The 18,020-nt window shown below is 40.5% G+C and overlaps 2 protein-coding genes across 2 annotated transcripts; both read right to left on the bottom strand.

Annotated features, from left to right (window-relative positions):
- Positions 1–2,080: 2,080 nt before the first annotated feature.
- nkx3.3 (NK3 homeobox 3) lies at positions 2,081–4,652 on the bottom strand. Its single transcript, XM_074645818.1, has 2 exons — positions 4,177–4,652; positions 2,081–2,975 (listed from the first exon to the last, which is right to left on the bottom strand). Exons 1-2 carry the CDS (start codon positions 4,460–4,462, stop codon positions 2,446–2,448), a joined length of 816 nt encoding a protein of 271 aa, XP_074501919.1. The 5' UTR covers positions 4,463–4,652; the 3' UTR covers positions 2,081–2,445.
- A 4,205-nt stretch (positions 4,653–8,857) lies between these two features.
- On the bottom strand, positions 8,858–13,038 carry nkx2.3 (NK2 homeobox 3). Its single transcript, XM_074645817.1, has 2 exons — positions 12,335–13,038; positions 8,858–10,142 (listed from the first exon to the last, which is right to left on the bottom strand). Exons 1-2 carry the CDS (start codon positions 12,702–12,704, stop codon positions 9,490–9,492), a joined length of 1,023 nt encoding a protein of 340 aa, XP_074501918.1. The 5' UTR covers positions 12,705–13,038; the 3' UTR covers positions 8,858–9,489.
- Between the last annotated feature and the right edge of the window lie 4,982 nt (positions 13,039–18,020).

The raw sequence follows: 18,020 nt of genomic DNA, 5'->3' as shown, positions 1-18,020 counted from the left end.
CAACACACCCTGTGTGTAAATGAAAATAATTAGACTTAATGGTGCCCCGGTGATTTCCAGTTGGACATTCAAATGAGTGTTAGGTGTATTCTTCCTCCCTCCCAGAAACCTGTTGTGTCAACCACTTAGGAAAGCTTGAAGTGGTGTTTTGATAGAAGAGATAAATGAGGTTTGGGCTGGTGCCAGCCCAGCGCGTATGGCACAGGGTGATCCTCTTCACCAAAGCAGCTTGTGGTGGGAAAAGGGAAGTTGAAGTACCTATTTTGCATCACAGTTCTTTGATGTTTTCTGTAATGTTGTAATAATAATATTTGCTAGGCTTATATAGACATGACACTTCCTTGCTGTAGGCAAATACTGGCAAACATTTTGTACATGAGCACACAGTTTACCTTGTGGTGTCAAAGAAATAACACTAAACTCAAATATGTTTTTTGTAAATTTCTGGCCACGTAGAAAACTTTTATCTATTTATCTGTAGTTCATCAGCCGACTGTGTGTTCTGCGTGCCCTTCTCAGCAGCCTGCAGGCTCCATTAATGCCACACAATTTTGGCAGCAAGAACCAGCAGTTAAAGCCGAAGCACTAGCCACCTCATTTAGGAATTTGTATTTTTCTATGGAGTATGGCCATTGTGTACATATCTTTGGGATGAGTGTATAGTCTTTTCAGTAAGGTATGATGAATGTGTGCTGTCTTGTGCAGCCCGTCTGGATGGTGCAACATCTTCACGGTCTATTGACCCTCTCTGACTCATGCAGCACACATAGAGATTAGGCCTACGCAGCAGCAGACTCTTTACATATAAAACACATCTTTTAAAAAGGAACAGCAAATATTCACCGTCTAAACATCATCCGGTTGAGTCAGTCAAATTTGGCAGTTTTGTGTAATACTAAAATTAGTAAACTTTGCATGCAACTTTTTACAGTAAGTTATATTTCCATGATGACACCCAGACACACTCTTCAAAAGGTTACTAAAGGTCCATAAACCTCATATGAAGAATGTGTTCTTGCAGGTGTTATACTGAGTTTCATGATCAATAAAGATGTCCCATAAAGAAAATAAATACCTACTAAAAATGTCAGAGTCTCGCACGTTGAGATAAGCTACCTTCTCTCGTTGGGTTTGTATAAATTCAGGATTCCTTTCTGCTCCGTCTGGTCGCTTATAGACTGTTTCTGGCAGTCATATAGGAGGGGGGTAAAAAAAGCAACATATAGATCATCCTATAGGCCTCAGATTGAGTGACTACCTGATTTAATGTATTTACACTGGTACATAAATAGTTTGTAAATGATATGAAGTGCAGCAATTGAACAAATTAAAAGCATAAATGTTTATTTAGTGCGATTAATTGTAGGATATCATTTAGATTACCCACTAAATGCTACTTTTAAACTCTTTTTTTCTTTGTATTGAGATATTCAGGGTTTGTATGAAAATTACTGTGGAGGGGTATTAATTCTTTAAAAAAAAATGTTTAAATGCAACACCCTCCCCAGCATTGTTGATATTTAATTTGGAGCCAGCCCTTGACTTAGAAAAAAACTGCAATACCCTCTCCCTATATCTCAAAATGTAGTACTGCATACTACTCATTCCACCATTAATTTAAAAAAAAGGCAATGCATGACAAATTTTTTTAGCAAAATTAGAGGCAGAATAATTGCCAACTTATTTTTTTGTTATGCAGAAGAAGGAGAAGGAGGAAACAACTTTTCTTCTTGATAACATTTAGTGTGAGAAAGGAAACATGAGAAAGGATTGTTGTCTTCTGCGTATAGCAGAACACACCTTTATGACCCACCGTGCACACTACAACATTAATTTACCACTATTTGATTCCTTTTTTAAATCAATAGTGCAAGGGAATGCTGAAATATAAAATCAGGGTGTTAAAAAATAAAAAAGATCTTTCTCTGCTTTCCCAGATAATGTCAGACCTCAGAGTAAAAACACAACTCACCCCTTTTTCTGTTTTTCCCTTTTTTAATATTGTATATTAAACGAAATAGAAAAATAAGATTATGAAAAAATGACCTGGCAGTTCAGGAAAAAGGTTTGAACAAGTCAGCAGTATTTAGCCTTTAATTATTATTATTTTTCTTGTAAATCATTACAAAATAATAACCACACTCAAATCTCAGTATTCAATTTGAAAGATTTCTTTATAATCTAATCAACTGGTAGTCTTAAAAGAGCTGTGCAATGCCTCTTATATGCCCCACACTAATCGTTGCTGCAGCTTAACACTTTGAATGTTTTAATGTTATTATTTTAATTTCCTTGATTATACAAAATTTGCAGAATATATCTCTAAATTTAGCTAATCAAAAAAAAAAAAACTGTACAATCTCAGTCAGTTTGACAAGAGTGAGGTTGATCCATTGACTGTACAGAAAGCTGCCAATATAAGTCCTGTTCTGTTCAGAGCATCCCTCAGGACATGCTGCTCATGCTCCAGGGCTGCTGGCAGTAGTAGTGCAGGTATGGGTGGTACTGGTAGGCCTGCTGGTACAGTGGCACAGTCACTGGGAGGTGTACTCCACTCGCCTGATGATGATGATGGTACTGCTTCTGATTGTCCATCACCAGAACTTTCACTGCTACTTTCTTGGGCGAGCTGCAGGCAGCCAGCTCGGCAGCCATCTGGCGCCGTTTGGTTTTATACCTCCGGTTCTGAAACCAGATCTTCACCTGGGTCTCTGTGAGTCTCAGAGCTTCTGCCAGGTCGGCCCGCTCCGGACCGGACAGATACCGCTGCGTGTTGAAGCGACGCTCCAGCTCGTAGATCTGAGCGTGAGAGAAGGCCGCCCGGGAGCGCTTCTTCGTGCCTGGCCTGCATTGCTGCTCATCGGACGAACAGCTGACCGTCTCTCCGCTGTGGAGACATCTCTCCTCCTCGGCCTCCGCATCCTCCTTCTGACGGTTATCCTGCTCCACGCAGTGTGGCTTCTGGTCTGCAGCACCTATAGGAATAACCATGACAATAAGTGGGTTTTATCTTCAAGTAAAGCGCCTCTGATGTTGGACAATATGGGGTTTCCCTCTCTCTTTTATTTTGTTTATTTGTTTTGCACAATTTAAGACTATACAACATAACAAAAATGAATAATATACAGTGCAGGAAGAGGCAAAAAAAACACTAGCCTTATCTGAAGCCTCCACCTAGAGATAACATTAATATAAAGAAATAATATGACTATATAATAGTGATAACAAACAATTAGGACAAGATATATATAATAACAATAACAATACAGTAAATATATTAAAAAAAAGACAAGTGTGTGTGTGTGTGTGTTGCGTGGAAGTGTATGGTTAGTGTTTGTGAGGATGATATTGATTTAAATATCTATAAAGAGTTCTGGGAAATCATAACCAAACAACATTGTGAGTGGGAAAAAATAAAAAAAAACATAAAAACAGATACATGGACAACATGGGGAAAAGCAATTACAAGACAGCAATTAAATTAGATTACCCTTTAGGCGACTTTGGAAACATTTGACAGATGAACAGTTTATTGATAGATGTGAAAAGCTACTCCATAATTTGGTTCCCCTAAATCTTATCGAAAATTGACCTCTACTAGTGAGGAATTTGGGAGAATATCGCTTTCACTCTGTCAGAAAGTCAGGGGATAAAATGGAATACATCAGGATTTTAGATGGCGAACATTTTACGCACAAAACCCTCAGATGCTATTTTGGTTACATGCTTTTGGTTTCCAGTACTGTCCCACAGCCTGACTGCCTTTCTCAGACAACAAACTCTGAAAACTAAATGATGATTGAGCTATTAAATTGCATTTTCATAACATACAATATGTGGTATTACTTAACCTTAAACCTATTGACATAGGGATCTCTAGAGATCTTTGGATTTATTCAAAGTTTTTTTTTTGTTTTTTTTTTAAATTGGGAAAAAATAAGAAATACAATCACTGTAAATACTGATGAAAATATCCCATCATGCAATGTATCTTTTGTGAATCAAATCTATATTTTATCTAAAAAAACAAAAATGGGACGAACATGACATTGAGGTGATGCAAATTCAATCCTGTTTCCAAAGCAAGATTGTATTTTTCTGTCTAACCTAACTGCAGGACACGAGAGAGATTGTTAATTTATTGTCATATTTGTTGCAGTGTAAAAACCCGCTCACCTTCTCTGAGCTCAGTCTCCTCTCCTGTGGACTCCTCGTTGAAGGCATCAGCTCGGAGGTTTCCAGCAGACAGACTGAGATCAGTAGGAAGTGTCTCCGGGTGGATGCGTGTCTCGTCCGCGTCTCGATGAGACAGATAAGAGTCTCTCTGGCCGGTGTAGATGTTGCGCTTTGGTGTGCAGATGTTGCGCTTTGGTGCGCAGCTCTCCTCTGTGCCAGGCTTCCCCCGGGCATCACGTCCGGTGAGGATGTCTTTGATGGAGAAGGACGAAAAACTTAATGTCATGATTGAAATAAGAGCACGGATATTTCCTCACGCTCGCGTGCGATTTATTTGGAGTCATCAAGAGATCAGCCTCTGGAAAGATAAAGTCCTTACTGGTTCGAGCTTTTTCTCCACGCTCTTTAATTGCTCTGATTTAATTGTGGTGATCTAAGTCCGGTGTGCTAATGAACAGCCTGCATCAGGAGCTGTCAGGTCTTTTACCATATTGTCAGCAGCAGCTCCAGGTAACCTTGGATAGGCTGCTCTTTCTGCCTGGTCCCTCCTCCTGGTCCGCACCGCCCAGCTCCATGCCGCTCTCTAAGCTCTACTGAGGACGAGCAACTCTCATTTTGCAGACAGTGTATTTCACTTTGGTGAGGTGTGATTTTTATTAGCTTATTGCGTTAAAAACGCAAGGTATTAAAAAAAGGCTCCTTATAATAATAGCTCCATATGGCTAAATGTGTCTGTTTAAGTGGGGACAAGGAGAATTGACCCTGTTGGTCATTTCAGTCACCGTGAATATTATGGACACGAGTGACTCAGAGTGGATGTTGTCAACTCTTCTTGCAAAGTCGAGCTGTTTCAACCACTGTGTGTTTACCAACTATTAATTATATCCTCCTGAGACCCATCCCATTGACATGTGTCCTCTGTAGTGGACATTTTGTCCACATGCATATCCTCTTACTCTCTTGACCTACTCTATCAACCCCTGGTGTATTGTAAAGAGGACATCCTATGCTTTCCAGTGATATGGCATGTGTTTGTTTTTTTTAATCAAGTTGAATGTATTCTTGGTTTAATATCACTTTACGGCCATAATCTGTTCATTTTTTTTATTCTTTTCACACTGAAATAGTCCTGTAGTGCACTATACAGTGGACAATCAAATTAAAGTTTAATAAGCCTAAATTGTTAAGATTTTCTTTTAACCCTAAATAGGAAGGAAATCACAAAAAAAGTAATTGGAAGACACTTTTTTTAACTCGGTTCCCAGGAGGATACATAAAGTGTAGCAAGAAAATCTGATGCGTAAAGTTCGCCAAGCGTGCGTAAAACGCAGCTCAGTGCAGGGACCGTGGTTTTACATCCTTCCACAATACTGAGGCCCACCTTTACATATGAAGTATTATTATACAACTTTGACTTTATAGATTCCACTTAATGTTAAAGTTCTCTGACAGGACCACTCTAATTTAAAATGTCTATTTGCCTCAATCCATTATTATTTGTATTTTAGCAATTGTTCTATTTTATAATTGTAGATATTTTTAATATTACATTTGTGATGTTTTAAATATAGTACCCTGATTTTTTGGAGACCATGATGCCTATAATGTTTGTTAACAAAACCCATGACAGAAATGTCACTGAATAACTGAGATTGACCATAAATATTATATAGATATAAAGTATTTATTTTGTAAGAGAGGACTTCCAGACTCGTCGCTCAAACAGGCAAGTTGCGCCGCCGTGTGGTCACGGTGCATCCATTTACAAAGAGAAAAGGTGGCAAATACGCAAACCCCCTCCTCTCTCTCTCTCTCTCTCTCTCTCTCTCTCTCTCTCTCTCTCCCCCCCCCTCTCTTCCTCCTCCCCCGCACGCATTACACAATCAGCAGGCCTTGCCTTCATCGAGGAGACGTGATGACAGATGCAGTGATCTGCCTCCTCCGTGTTGTTTTGTTTTCTTCCTCTGACTAAACAGAGACATCGCTCTGTTTGCCACAAAGCGCCAATAGGCTCCAGGGTGTCACAACATGTCCGGATGAGAAGTTCTGGCACACTTACTTCATGTGTTCAAACCAGACTGTATAGTAGTCAAATGATAATTAATATATGATTCAAACCACGAGATGTCATCACACCTACAAAATGTAACAGTTGATTATAAATAGCCATTTCTTCACTAACTCACTCATAAGCAACATGCCAGCGTCCAAATCCTCTCCTCCAACCTCACGTCTCGTCTTCACCAACTGGAAACTGCGCTCACCTGGTAGAGCTCACCTGGTAGCTGGTAGAGTTCACCTGGTAGAGCTCACCTGGTAGAGCTCACCTGGTAGAGCTCACCTGGTAGAGCTCACCTGGTAGCTGGTAGAGTTCACCTGGTAGAGCTCACCTGGTAGAGCTCACCTGGTAGAGCTCACCTGGTAGCTGGTAGAGTTCACCTGGTAGAGCTCACCTGGTAGAGCTCACCTGGTAGAGCTCGTGTACCAGGTCTGAGTCTTAGCCTCGAGTTTGAATCCCGCTTTCATAACTGTCACTTACCAAAAAGAAAATCACTTATCGAAACTCTGCATGTTGATCCATCCACTAAATCTCACAGCATGCGACATATCAACTGACTACAAGTCAATTTAATTGATGCAGTGCAAAACCAAAGGTTTGCATCAGAGGTGTTTATCTGTACAACATCCTCTATCTTTAGACCACTCCAAGTTTATTTAAATATTTTACCAGACACCTATAATTGAAAAGGGCATTTTGAATTCTAATGTCATAAAACACAGTGTATAATTTGGTTATATCGTCCTGATTGGAAAAACGTGTCCTTGTCCATCTGATGCTGTTGGCGGAGGACACTTGGAGGTCCACCTAATCAGAATCAGAATCAGAATCAGAATCATGTTTATTGCCAGGTGTAAGAGGTATACACTAGGAATTTGCTTTGGTTTTGTTGGTGCAAGTTAAACAGTATAATAAGAAAAGAATAGATAAAAACGTTAGAATAAAATAAGAATAAAAAAATTGAAATTCTACCAATGTACAATATACAAAAAAAGCTATAAACATGATATAAACAGATAGTGCAAATATTGCCGGGGAGATGGGAGAGCTTTTACTCCAGCTTTACTCCACGTGTCCCTCTCTATATCTGGGCCCTGGTTCCTTTGTGAGCTCCTCGAGATGTTGGTTGCCATTGGAGACTTTGTTTTGGGAAACTCCACGCCTATAGCTCGCGCAGCGGTGATCCTCGCTGCTATCTTTGGAGGCTGAATAGCTGATAGCGATCTTCGCAGAGCAGCCTGTCAGAGCAGCCGTGGCGAGGCCGCGTCCTCAGGCATCGCCGTCCTGTCGCCAGCTCTATTTACACGAGTGACTGTGCAGCACTTAAGAGCTGACACCAGGTATGTGTCCTACCGGCAGTGCAGTAGCCGGGGGAAGTGGCCAGAGAGACTATCAGAGAGGAGACAAACACTCTGTTTACGTTGCCATTCATCTCCATTAATAGCGTCTGCGTATTCGGCCATGCCTAGGAGGTGAAGGTGTTTGCTTAAGTCCGTCTCCAATTAACTCTCTGTGTGTGTGAGTGTGAGTGTGTGTGTGTGTGTGTGTGTGTGTGTGTGTGTGTGTGTGTGTGTGTGTGCGTGTGCACTTTAGTGAAGATAAAGAGAGCATGCATGTGCTGTACAATATTCATCCATTGAGCAAAATGCAGAGGCAAGCAGTGTCAGGAGTTTGAAGTCTGTTATAGACTAATGACTTTCTCTTCCCTTCTCTTCTCTTCTCTAAATGAAAATAATAATGGCTTCTTGTCACTAGACATTCAAAAAGCTGTCTCTTGGTGTTGAGTCAACAAACTTCAGAATTTGAGGATGGAAGTTCAGTCTTTACTTTACTTTTTGGGTCCAAAGTGAGTTAATGCATTTGTTTCCCAACACCTATGAGTGCGTTATCAGTTCAGCAACAGGGTAAAAAGTGATGTGTGTGTGTGTGTGTGTGTGTGTGTGTGTGTGTGTGTGCGCGCGTTTGCGTGTGTGTGAGAGTGAAAATGTGGGTAACTATTATATGATTATAATATAAGAATTGTTATACAATTACTGATAAGCTATAGCCTTAAATCCACTTTTATTATTATTATTATTATTATTATTGTTTTTTATAAGGAGTATAGTAGCATATAAAGTCTTTTTTATTTTATTTGGTAATTATATCTTTCAGTGTTTCAGTGCATCAACGAAGAGAAAACTATCCAACCATATTTATGATGGGAGGCTGTGTGGGTCTTTGCTGTGTGTGTGTCCCTGTGATGCTGCTGGCTGTCTGGTTAATGTCCATCTCTGAATCCTGACCGGACATTAGCTCGCCCCTGAATTCTCTCTGTTTCTGGTTCTTGTCTCAGACTAAAGTCTACCACAAGCTTTCTCACAGGAAAAAAGTACTTGAGAAACTATCTGAGACGATGAGAAACGATGCTTATAGAATAATTTATTTATTTGAGTTTCCCATCCAGATTCATCCATGAATGTTGAAATGCAAATAACAACGTGCTTCCAAACGAGATCAGAAACGTCATATTTGGCATAGAAGCGTACATTTCTACATAAATGGATACTGTATTTGTTTAGGTTCCGTAGTTACACGCAAACACACACACACACACAAAGCACAAAACAATACAGTCACGTGTGTCATTAAGTTTGCATCATTTAATTTCATCATCAGTGATAATTTTCGTCGTTGTAACTTGAGCGTAAAAACAGGCCGTTTGAACAGGTCACGTCGTTCAATCTCATTTACTCAAATCACACAGCTGTTAAAAAAGAAGAGGAACAAAAAAAACATAATACTTAATAAGATTGCATTATCTAGCAATAGTGGTTGTTATTTTCTTGCAATACATTTTAGGGATCTAATTGAATGGGCCTATAATGAATTCATTATGGGCTAATAATATAACACATTTCATATGTGTTTTGTATGAAATGTCCTACAGTTTCCCTTTTATTTTTGTCGCACATTACATCCATTTTGAACCACAATAGGCCACATTACGCACAGTCTTTTGCTCAGCGGCGACATTCAGCAGGTTTAATACGTTTTCTAAACATTTTGGCTCAGAGAAAAATGCGCATATACTGAATATGGTTTTTATCAGTCAATGGGCTCGGATTTCCTCACTGGCCTGCCTTGAGTTACAGCCAACTGGCCCACACTCACAGAGTTTTAAATTGTGCTTTCCTTGCATTAGTAGATCAGGTTCACATGCTCAAGTCCATCCAAGAAGAAGAAGTGTCTGTGGTCGTGCGTAAAGAGCCCAGCTACCAGGCCCGGATGCCCTGCAGAGCTCCCTGGCACGGTGTGACCACTGGTCCTTGGTGGCTCGCCTGATGGCTTTGCGTCTGTGCGCCGAGATTTCCCAAATTCATGTTGATAAAAGCATTAGCAGCGGTGTTGCTGGGCGGCAGAGCAGGTAGACTAGAGTAAGTACAGGAGTAAGTGTTGGTGTACACCGAGTTGTTATAGCTGTAGGCCGGGTAGCTGTTGTAGCTGTACGGGTTTGGAGCTCCTCCGACTGTGTAGGACGGGTTATAGTTCTGGGATCCAGTCAGACAAGGCCTGCCGTCTCGGACCAGCACCGGCACGGCCACCCTCCTGGGCGGTGCAGGTGCATGGTGGTGGTGGTGGTGGTGACCTGCCAGCTCCAGACTCTTGTCCTGCCGCTGCCTCTTGCATTTGTACCTCCTGTTCTGGAACCAGATCTTGACCTGAGTGGAGGTGAGCTTCAGCGAGCTGGCCAGGTGCTCTCTCTCCGGAGCGGACAGGTACCGCTGCTGCTTGAAGCGACGCTCGAGCTCGAACACCTGAGTCTGGGAGAAGAGCACGCGCGGTTTCCTCCTGGTCCTCTGCTGCTTGGCGGGCTTCTCCGAGTCCGGATGATCCTCACAGTCAGCCCGCAACGCACCGCAGCTCTCTGCGTGGAGAAGACACGTTTACATGAAAGTTAATTATGCAGGATTTAAAAACATATTTATCCAACACTATGATTTTCTGAATCTCAACCTTTTTGATATCCACATGAATTAATTCGTTTCAAAATCTTAACTTTATGAGAATGTTGAAGCAAAACAGTTTTTCTCATAGCAATTTTTGTGTAGATTATATAATTGTATTACATATAATTTGCATTAATTTCCCACAATATTGACATTTTAAGCGTGTTTGAGTCCCTGAAAAGCGCTATATAAGTCGAATTTATTATTATATTATTATTATTATTTTAAATATGAATTAAAATATAGCCTAGTAAAATGAATACATAAAATAAAAATTGTACTGGATTTACAACATTTACCAACATTTTTACAAGTATTTATAGGAAATAAATCAAAACGTGGTTTCAAAGAGGACTTAATGAAAGAGTGAGAAGTATTCATCAATTCATCCATGAACTTAAAAAAATAATAAATCAATGTTTATATCTTGGAAATTAAAGTTGAAGGTAAATACATTTTTATTATAAGATTTCTGCCGATTTATTAAATGCACATTAATTATGCAACGTCTAAGAAATGTTTTTCTATGGATTGTTATATGGATTTATTTATTAAAAATACTAATCACTTCAGATGTAAACAACACGTAAATGCCTGCAGGCTTTATGCACAGCGACGAATGAATAGGAACAATGCGCGTCCATCGTGCAAGGTGCGGCACATGCCATATAGGCCTATACTGTAATTACAAAAAAAAGCAATAAGCAATTTTTAGATACAGGCTCGATATAGACTTTCAATTTAAATTTGATTTTATATTATTAGTAGCCCAAAACTCACTCCAGCGCAGCATTGATGACCTTTTCCTCATTTGGTGATCATTTCATAGTCATTTATACATGACACAACAAATGATAGCTTGTCAGCTCGCAGTAATTATTTCTCCAACAATATCTATTAAAGTCAGTTTAGAAAATTCGATATAGGACACATGTTTTTTTTGCAAGATAGTTAAATATTTAAATTTAATTAAGCTCTGATTCTGATTGACTCCTCTGTAATAATAATAATAATAATAATAATAATAATAATAATAATAATAATAATAATAATACATGTATTTACATAGCACTTCTCAAAACAGAGGTTACAAAGTGCTTCACAAGACAATAAAAGCAGATAAATAAAGTAAAAGATATGGTAACTGTTAAAACAGAACATCAGACAATAAAAGCAGATAGAGTAAAACAAATATGGTAACTGCTAAAACAGAACATCACAGAACATATCAATAATAATAATAGAAGTGGTAAAATGGTAGGACAAGTTGATAAAACAAATATACAGTATATATACATAAATGTGTATAAATGTACACATGCGTCCAGAAACGGATGTATACATACATATATTTATACCCAGTCTTCTACTTATAGGAATGCTATCCTAAAAAAATGTGTTTTCAAACGTTTTTTAAAAGTGGATACAGAGTTAGATGATCGTATCTCTATAGGAAGTGCAGTCCAGACATTATCAATAATAATAATCAAAGTCAAATATAACTGGTTTTGTTTTACTTTGTTTAAGAAAAGTGTTGCATGAATTAAGTTTATTACTATTATTATTAGAGCTGCAACGATTAGTCACTTGATAGAAAAATGATCGCCAACTATTTTGATAATTGATTCATCGTTAAAGTAATTTTTCATGAAAAAATCTCAGAAAATGCTGTTTTCAGTCTCTCAAATTTGGAGACTTACTGCTTTTATCTGTTTTATAACTTATTAAACTGAATATCTTTGGGTTTTGGACTGACAAATCAAGACACTTTGAGACTTTGAGAAACTGGGATGGACATTGTTCACTATTTTTTGACATTTTATAGACCAAACTATTAATCTAGAAAATAATCAGCATAGTTTGGGAGCCCCTGACAGCCAAATCGTATAAATGTACACATCCGTTCAGAAACGGAATGCTATCCTAAAAAAATGTGTTTTCAAAAGTTTTTTAAAAGTGGATACAGAGTTAGACATTACCAAACTGTCAAAATTAATATCTTGTCCATGATATTAGCCTATTTATACAATTACCAATAACAACGACATCTATCATCATCTTCACCACTCAGTTTTGCATGAAGATATGTATCATTAGAAGGTGAACTCACTGCTGTCTGGTTCCTCCAGCCGGAGGTCGGCTGCAGAGAGGTTGTGCGCCGGGTTGCAGAACATCTCCCCGGGCTGACCGGACTCCACCAGCCGGTCCTGCACCGTCAGCCGGTCCTGCACCGTCAGTGTGTTGTTGAGGTACGACATCCTCTCGTCGCTCTCCGACAGCCCGGAGCTGATGGGACTCGGACTGTCCCTCCCGGCCAACATGCAGGAGGGTTTGTTCTGAAAAGCTCCCGGCTGTGAGAGACCGAAGCAGGAGATGAGCTGGAGCTGCTGCTGCTGAGATTGTTGCTGCAACTCCAACTTCAGAATATCCTTCACGGAGAAAGGCGTGGTGGAAGAAGTCATGAGCGGGCTGGGGAGCATTATTACCACCAACAGAGAGACAGAGAGAGAGAAATGACAAGATAACAAATAGTCAGCAAGCCCAAAATTGGACCAATTTGTCTCCGGACTGCGCGTAAAAGCAGTAAATAACCCGTGCGTACGCGTGAAGAATGGGCGCGCACTGCTTGTTCTTCATGCAGACGATGGAGGAGGACTGGTTTTCTTTCAGCTGTGACATCCCTCTCTCCTGTGGCTGTGTGTGTGTGTCTATGGCTGGAGGGCTGTGAGAGAGAAGGAGAGAGGTCGATCCTCTTTGGTTGGCTGGATTCAGTTATCTATCGAGAGAAAGAGAGCTGGGTCAGCCAAGATGCTGTCCTCTCCCTTTCAGTGACGTCCTGCAGCAGGGGAGGGACTGATACAGTCACTCTCTCTCTGTGTGTGTCAGGAAGACATAATGGCTAATTTATGAAATAATATTAACACTGTGAACTCCTCTCAGACTGTTAAAGGTGATTAAGGTAAGGACGTTTTTATTACTTTTTGTTTTCCCAACAGAAAACAATCAAATTGAAAAGGCAGCACTTTTCATTTTGTATCATAAAAAAAAAAGAAAATCCTTTTGGTAAGTAGCCTAATTGGTAGAGTTTATCCGGTAAACTTGAGAATAGAATAGAATAGAATAGAATAGAATAGAATAGAATAGAAAGCTTTATTGTCATTGTATTAAATACAACGAGATTCACAGTTGCCATTTCTGGTCAGTGCTTTAAAACAAATACTTGACAAGACTAAACGAGGCAGATAAAACATATAACAGGTAAAACACACACGCAGTTATATAAAGCAAATAAAACAGGTAAAGTAGATGTAATAAATACACATAAACAGAAGTGTTACACTAGAAGTATAAAATATAAAAATAGATGTAATGTAAACAGAGGTAATTGAGTAACATTTATTTATCCTCTCGTCTCTGCTGAATAGTCCCACGAACATCACAGCTTTTCCCATCATCACTACGGTGCTTTTAAGATTAGGCATATCTTCGTTTCCTGTCTCGGCAGTCCACGGATAAGATAATGTGCCGCAACTGTGGGAAATGAGATAGAATTGGCAACCCCAAGGAGATATGAACAGAATATAAATGTAGTGCTTTATTTATGTCTGCTTTAATTTTAGAAAGTTGTAGGATTCTTTTTTACCAACATTTGGCCACGATCCCTTGACTTTATTAGGTCAGTATTTCTGGAAAAAAAAAGACCCATGGGTTAAATGTTCCAAGACAGTTTGACCAATAGTTATCATTCGTTTCATGCAATTGATACAAGTAAAGGCGAGCTTGAATGTCGCTTCAGAATAGTTTGAATTCAATAAGTTTCAAAATGGGGTTTTTTCTAAATAAAAATAATGATGCCACCTGCTTTAAAAAGTTTAGTTTAAGCAGAAAATGTTCTTTAAATTGGGCGTGTGACTCCAGTAACAAGAGTATCATATTCATAAAAGGGGGGAGTCCAAGGCACTCTTCTGGCAAAATATATAAAAACCCTTTATTCAATTGGCTATTTCATGATGAAATCCAAGGCACAATAGTTTCATCATGAAATAGCCAATTGAATAAAGGGTTTTTATATATTTTTTGCCAGAAGAGTGCCTTGGACTCCCCACCTTTTATGAACCTTCGTGTACCAAAGAGCACCTTCATCACACGCTGATTTGAACTTCCGAGGACTTTTTCCCTTTTTTGAGTCACAGATTCATGTTGGCTGACTCACAGTATTCCCAACAAGTTTTGTCTTATTTAATCAATTATGAATAAAAAAAAATCAATGTTAAATTTCTCTTGAATTGTACCTGTGTGCCAAAGGGCAACCAGTCTGTAACTGGACACCTCTGGACACCTCTGGTCGCCTCCTGGTCGCCTATCTCTGGCCAAGTGCAGGCGCCATGCAGGCTCTGAAGGCCCATTGCTGCTAAACCGTGTGGAAAGAAAAGGAGAGCATGCCGACATAATCTCATCCGCTCACCATCAACAAGGCGCTGTTTAGATTAGGCCAGCTTCTTTCTCTCTCCTGGAGATCTATGTCTTTTAAAATGCTCCCTTTAAGTGGCGAAGCAGGGCGAGGAATTATAGGTCTGCGGAGAAAATAGGCGTTAGTGTACACAAGGCTTTAGCTATTCCAAATGAGCTCCAGCAAAAACAAAAAAGGAGATTTTGGATGTTAAATTTGTGGGAAACTGCTGAAACAGTCTACATTATAATCTCCCTCAAGAACTTTTCATAAGGCTGACGATTTTCACAATGTCGAAAGTGGGTTTTTTTGCGCGTTACTGGGAATTTATGAGGACTTTAAGTGGAATGCATTGGCTCGTAAAATACTCCAAAAGGGCTGTAAATCTGCTCAATTTGTTTCCCAAATATTTACCCAGTCCTGTTTATTGGGAGCAATGATTCAAAAAGACAACAGACCAAACACAAGAAATCAATGTCCGTTCAGCATTCATGAATGACGACAAAATGAGATGTTTATGTGCAAATTAAAAAGACTAAGGTGGTTAAATAGAAAGGAGAAAAAAGCCCTGCAGTGTGTCTATTATGTTTTTAAGAGAGCATTAAGAGAGTAGTCGGTGCAGCCAAAGCGTCACAGGTCACAGACGCTGCCTTCACGCGCTAATGGCGCAATTAGCTTCCCAACCCTAAACACCCACGCACGCGCACCTCGCGAGACCTCAGCTGACCACCATTAGTTTGTCTTCGCGTGCCACCGGCAGCCCCAAAAAGTGGCCAAGCAGAGAAGCGTGTTTACGGAGCGGAAGAGTCTGTTTCCTGCCTGTAACAAAACCCAGACTCCCACAGAGGGTGTCAAGGAGCTGAATGCGACTCTCCAATACATCATCTTCATCTCAGAAGCATCGTGATAAGCTGGGCAAGGTCAGGGCCCACAGCAGAGGTCAGTCAGGCAGCACGGATAGACTGCTGAAGGAGCAGCTGAACATCAGTTTGTTGGGCACAAAACCAAACAATAACTAAATAAAGATCTCCTTTCCCGCCTCCCTGTACCAGGAAAATTTCAATCATTCCTCACAATTGACTTTCTGGTGAGTTCTTTAAAGTTGATGGCTTGCCAGGCAGTGCTCAACATGTTTCTTCTTGTCCCCCCTCCTCCTCCCTTTTCTCCATATCACTGGCAGGCTAACCTGTTGAAGCAGTGTCTTCCCTGCAGAGTGGCAGGTGTACAGTCATATCAGTGGTGGTTTGCAGGCCCACAGCGAGGATTCAGGTCTTGGAGATGTAGGGGTTGAATGTTCCCTAAAGACAGCAGATCCCCAAACACAGAAATGAAAGTTTGACGACTTGGTAATGACTGCAATTATCTTTCCCCCCTTGTGGTCCCTCTGCTCCTGTAAAGCCGAGAGGCGATTGGTATCTGATGGTTTTGTAAACTCTGCGTAAAGAAAGCATCAACACCTCCAGCGTCTGTGGGTACACTGTGCATGTACAGGCCTCTTGTAGTGTATGTGTGTTATTATGACTTGACAAAGCTTTGTAGAGGAGCACTTAACATCTTTCTACAAAAGGAGCTGGTTGTTTACAGGTGTTACTGTTGTACAGCCTGGATGTGTGATGAGGAACTGAAGTAGGACTATCCATTTGTCTTACAGTAAGCCAATAACAGCAATAGATTGTTGCATTAAGAGAATAGAGTAGCTCAAGTGTGTCTGCACGATCTGTTGTTCCATGTTGAGAGCTTTTCCCCAGCATTTTGCATTAGGAGAGCGTGCTGCAAGATGGAAGTCATAAAGGACCTTGAAAATATAGAAGAAAGCACAACTACACTGCAGAGTGTGCTCGCCTCAAGTAGCTCATAATGAACTTTCCTTTTTTTCCCTTTTTATTTCACGGTCATCCGTAAGAGCATAGGACCAAACTGTTGTGTGTCAGTGAAATTGCTCAGCTCTCCTGGGTCCCGGAAGGTGAGTCTTATCAGCGGCCCACGTGATGGTGTCGGTAGCCAGGACCCAGACTGGGCTATTGTGCCGCTGCCTGAACGCGAGTGACGGATGACAAGCAACTTCTCACTGGAGGAAATGAGGAGGCCAGAGGGCGAGCCTGGGGCCAGATTTTTTAGCGAAACCCTGCTCTCTCCCACTTACCTTCGGCTCCGAAAGGGCCAAATAGTCCACAATGGTGGGCTTATAATGTGCTATAGGTGACTTGCATGTTGCGACAGTCCCTCTGGGCTCATTGTGTTAACTAGGTTTGGGAAAAGATACCCTAATTAGAGCGTGAGAGCGTGATGTGTTTGAGAAACCAAAGCCCCGTTCTGTGTACAAGGGTCTAACTTGGAGACCATGAAAGGAGGAAGTGAGGTCAGGCCAGTTTGGGTCCCCCTGCCCTTTGGCCTCCCTTGGGTCTCATAAATTAGCCTGCTGTAATTCTCTCCCAGACGGCCTTGCCCCAGCAGGTGTGTGTTTGTATATACGAGCGCTAACAGGGGGATGTAAGGGCTGTAATGTCTGTGATCTACGGTGTTGGGAATGCAGTTTGGGAGGAAACATGCAACCTAAATATGCTTATCCTCTGTGCTGCCATGTAGATAACGACGCCGCAGGGAGGCAGGTTGAACTGATGTGTGGCCTTCCCTCTAGTTCCTTGTATGTTCTGTCCTATTTGGCATTGGAAAAAATATAAAAAATATCAAAAGGTTGAATCAAGTTCAGCTAGCTACTTGAGGGATTTTCTCTAATTAGCTCAGGCTGTAATGTCTCTCTTGGGAAAGACAATGTTGTAAAATATAAAAGCATGCGTGCATCCTGGCTTCAAGCGGTAAACATACTTGAAAAAAAATGCTACTGATTCTCTCCAGCAACCATGGTGGTATCTGTATCAAAATGACAAGTTTGTTTTGGCAAAACTCCATATGAATACAGTTCAATTTCTGTAAACAATTACTGTATAAAACGCCAAGCAATGCAGTTTCAGTCTCTGTGAATGGGAGAATGAAATCCCTCCATGATGATCTCCCCATGTGGATTAATAAAATATCACATCGTTAGAGATCATACGTTGTTTTTTTTTGTCACCTATTATCATTTTTGTGGCTTTAATGCAGAGAGAAAATACGCAGTCGGGGTAAAAATTCAGACGTGAGTCTTCCACTTCCTGTCTTTGTTTCTTTGCATGCATATTTGTATTAAGCTGAGGTCTGGAGAGCCTGAGTTGGCCAAAAGACAACATCAATCAATTAGAATAGCACACTGTAGACCTTGTGTTGGAGGTCCCACCCAGCCTTATAGGGTAAAGGCCATAGCAGTGAGCAGCAGTGAGTCACGAGCACATCGGCAGACCTTTATAGA

This window comes from Sebastes fasciatus, chromosome 9 (assembly GCF_043250625.1).
Source record: "Sebastes fasciatus isolate fSebFas1 chromosome 9, fSebFas1.pri, whole genome shotgun sequence".
Lineage (NCBI taxonomy): Eukaryota > Metazoa > Chordata > Actinopteri > Perciformes > Sebastidae > Sebastes > Sebastes fasciatus.
This window is presented reverse-complemented; position numbering and strand designations above follow the sequence as displayed.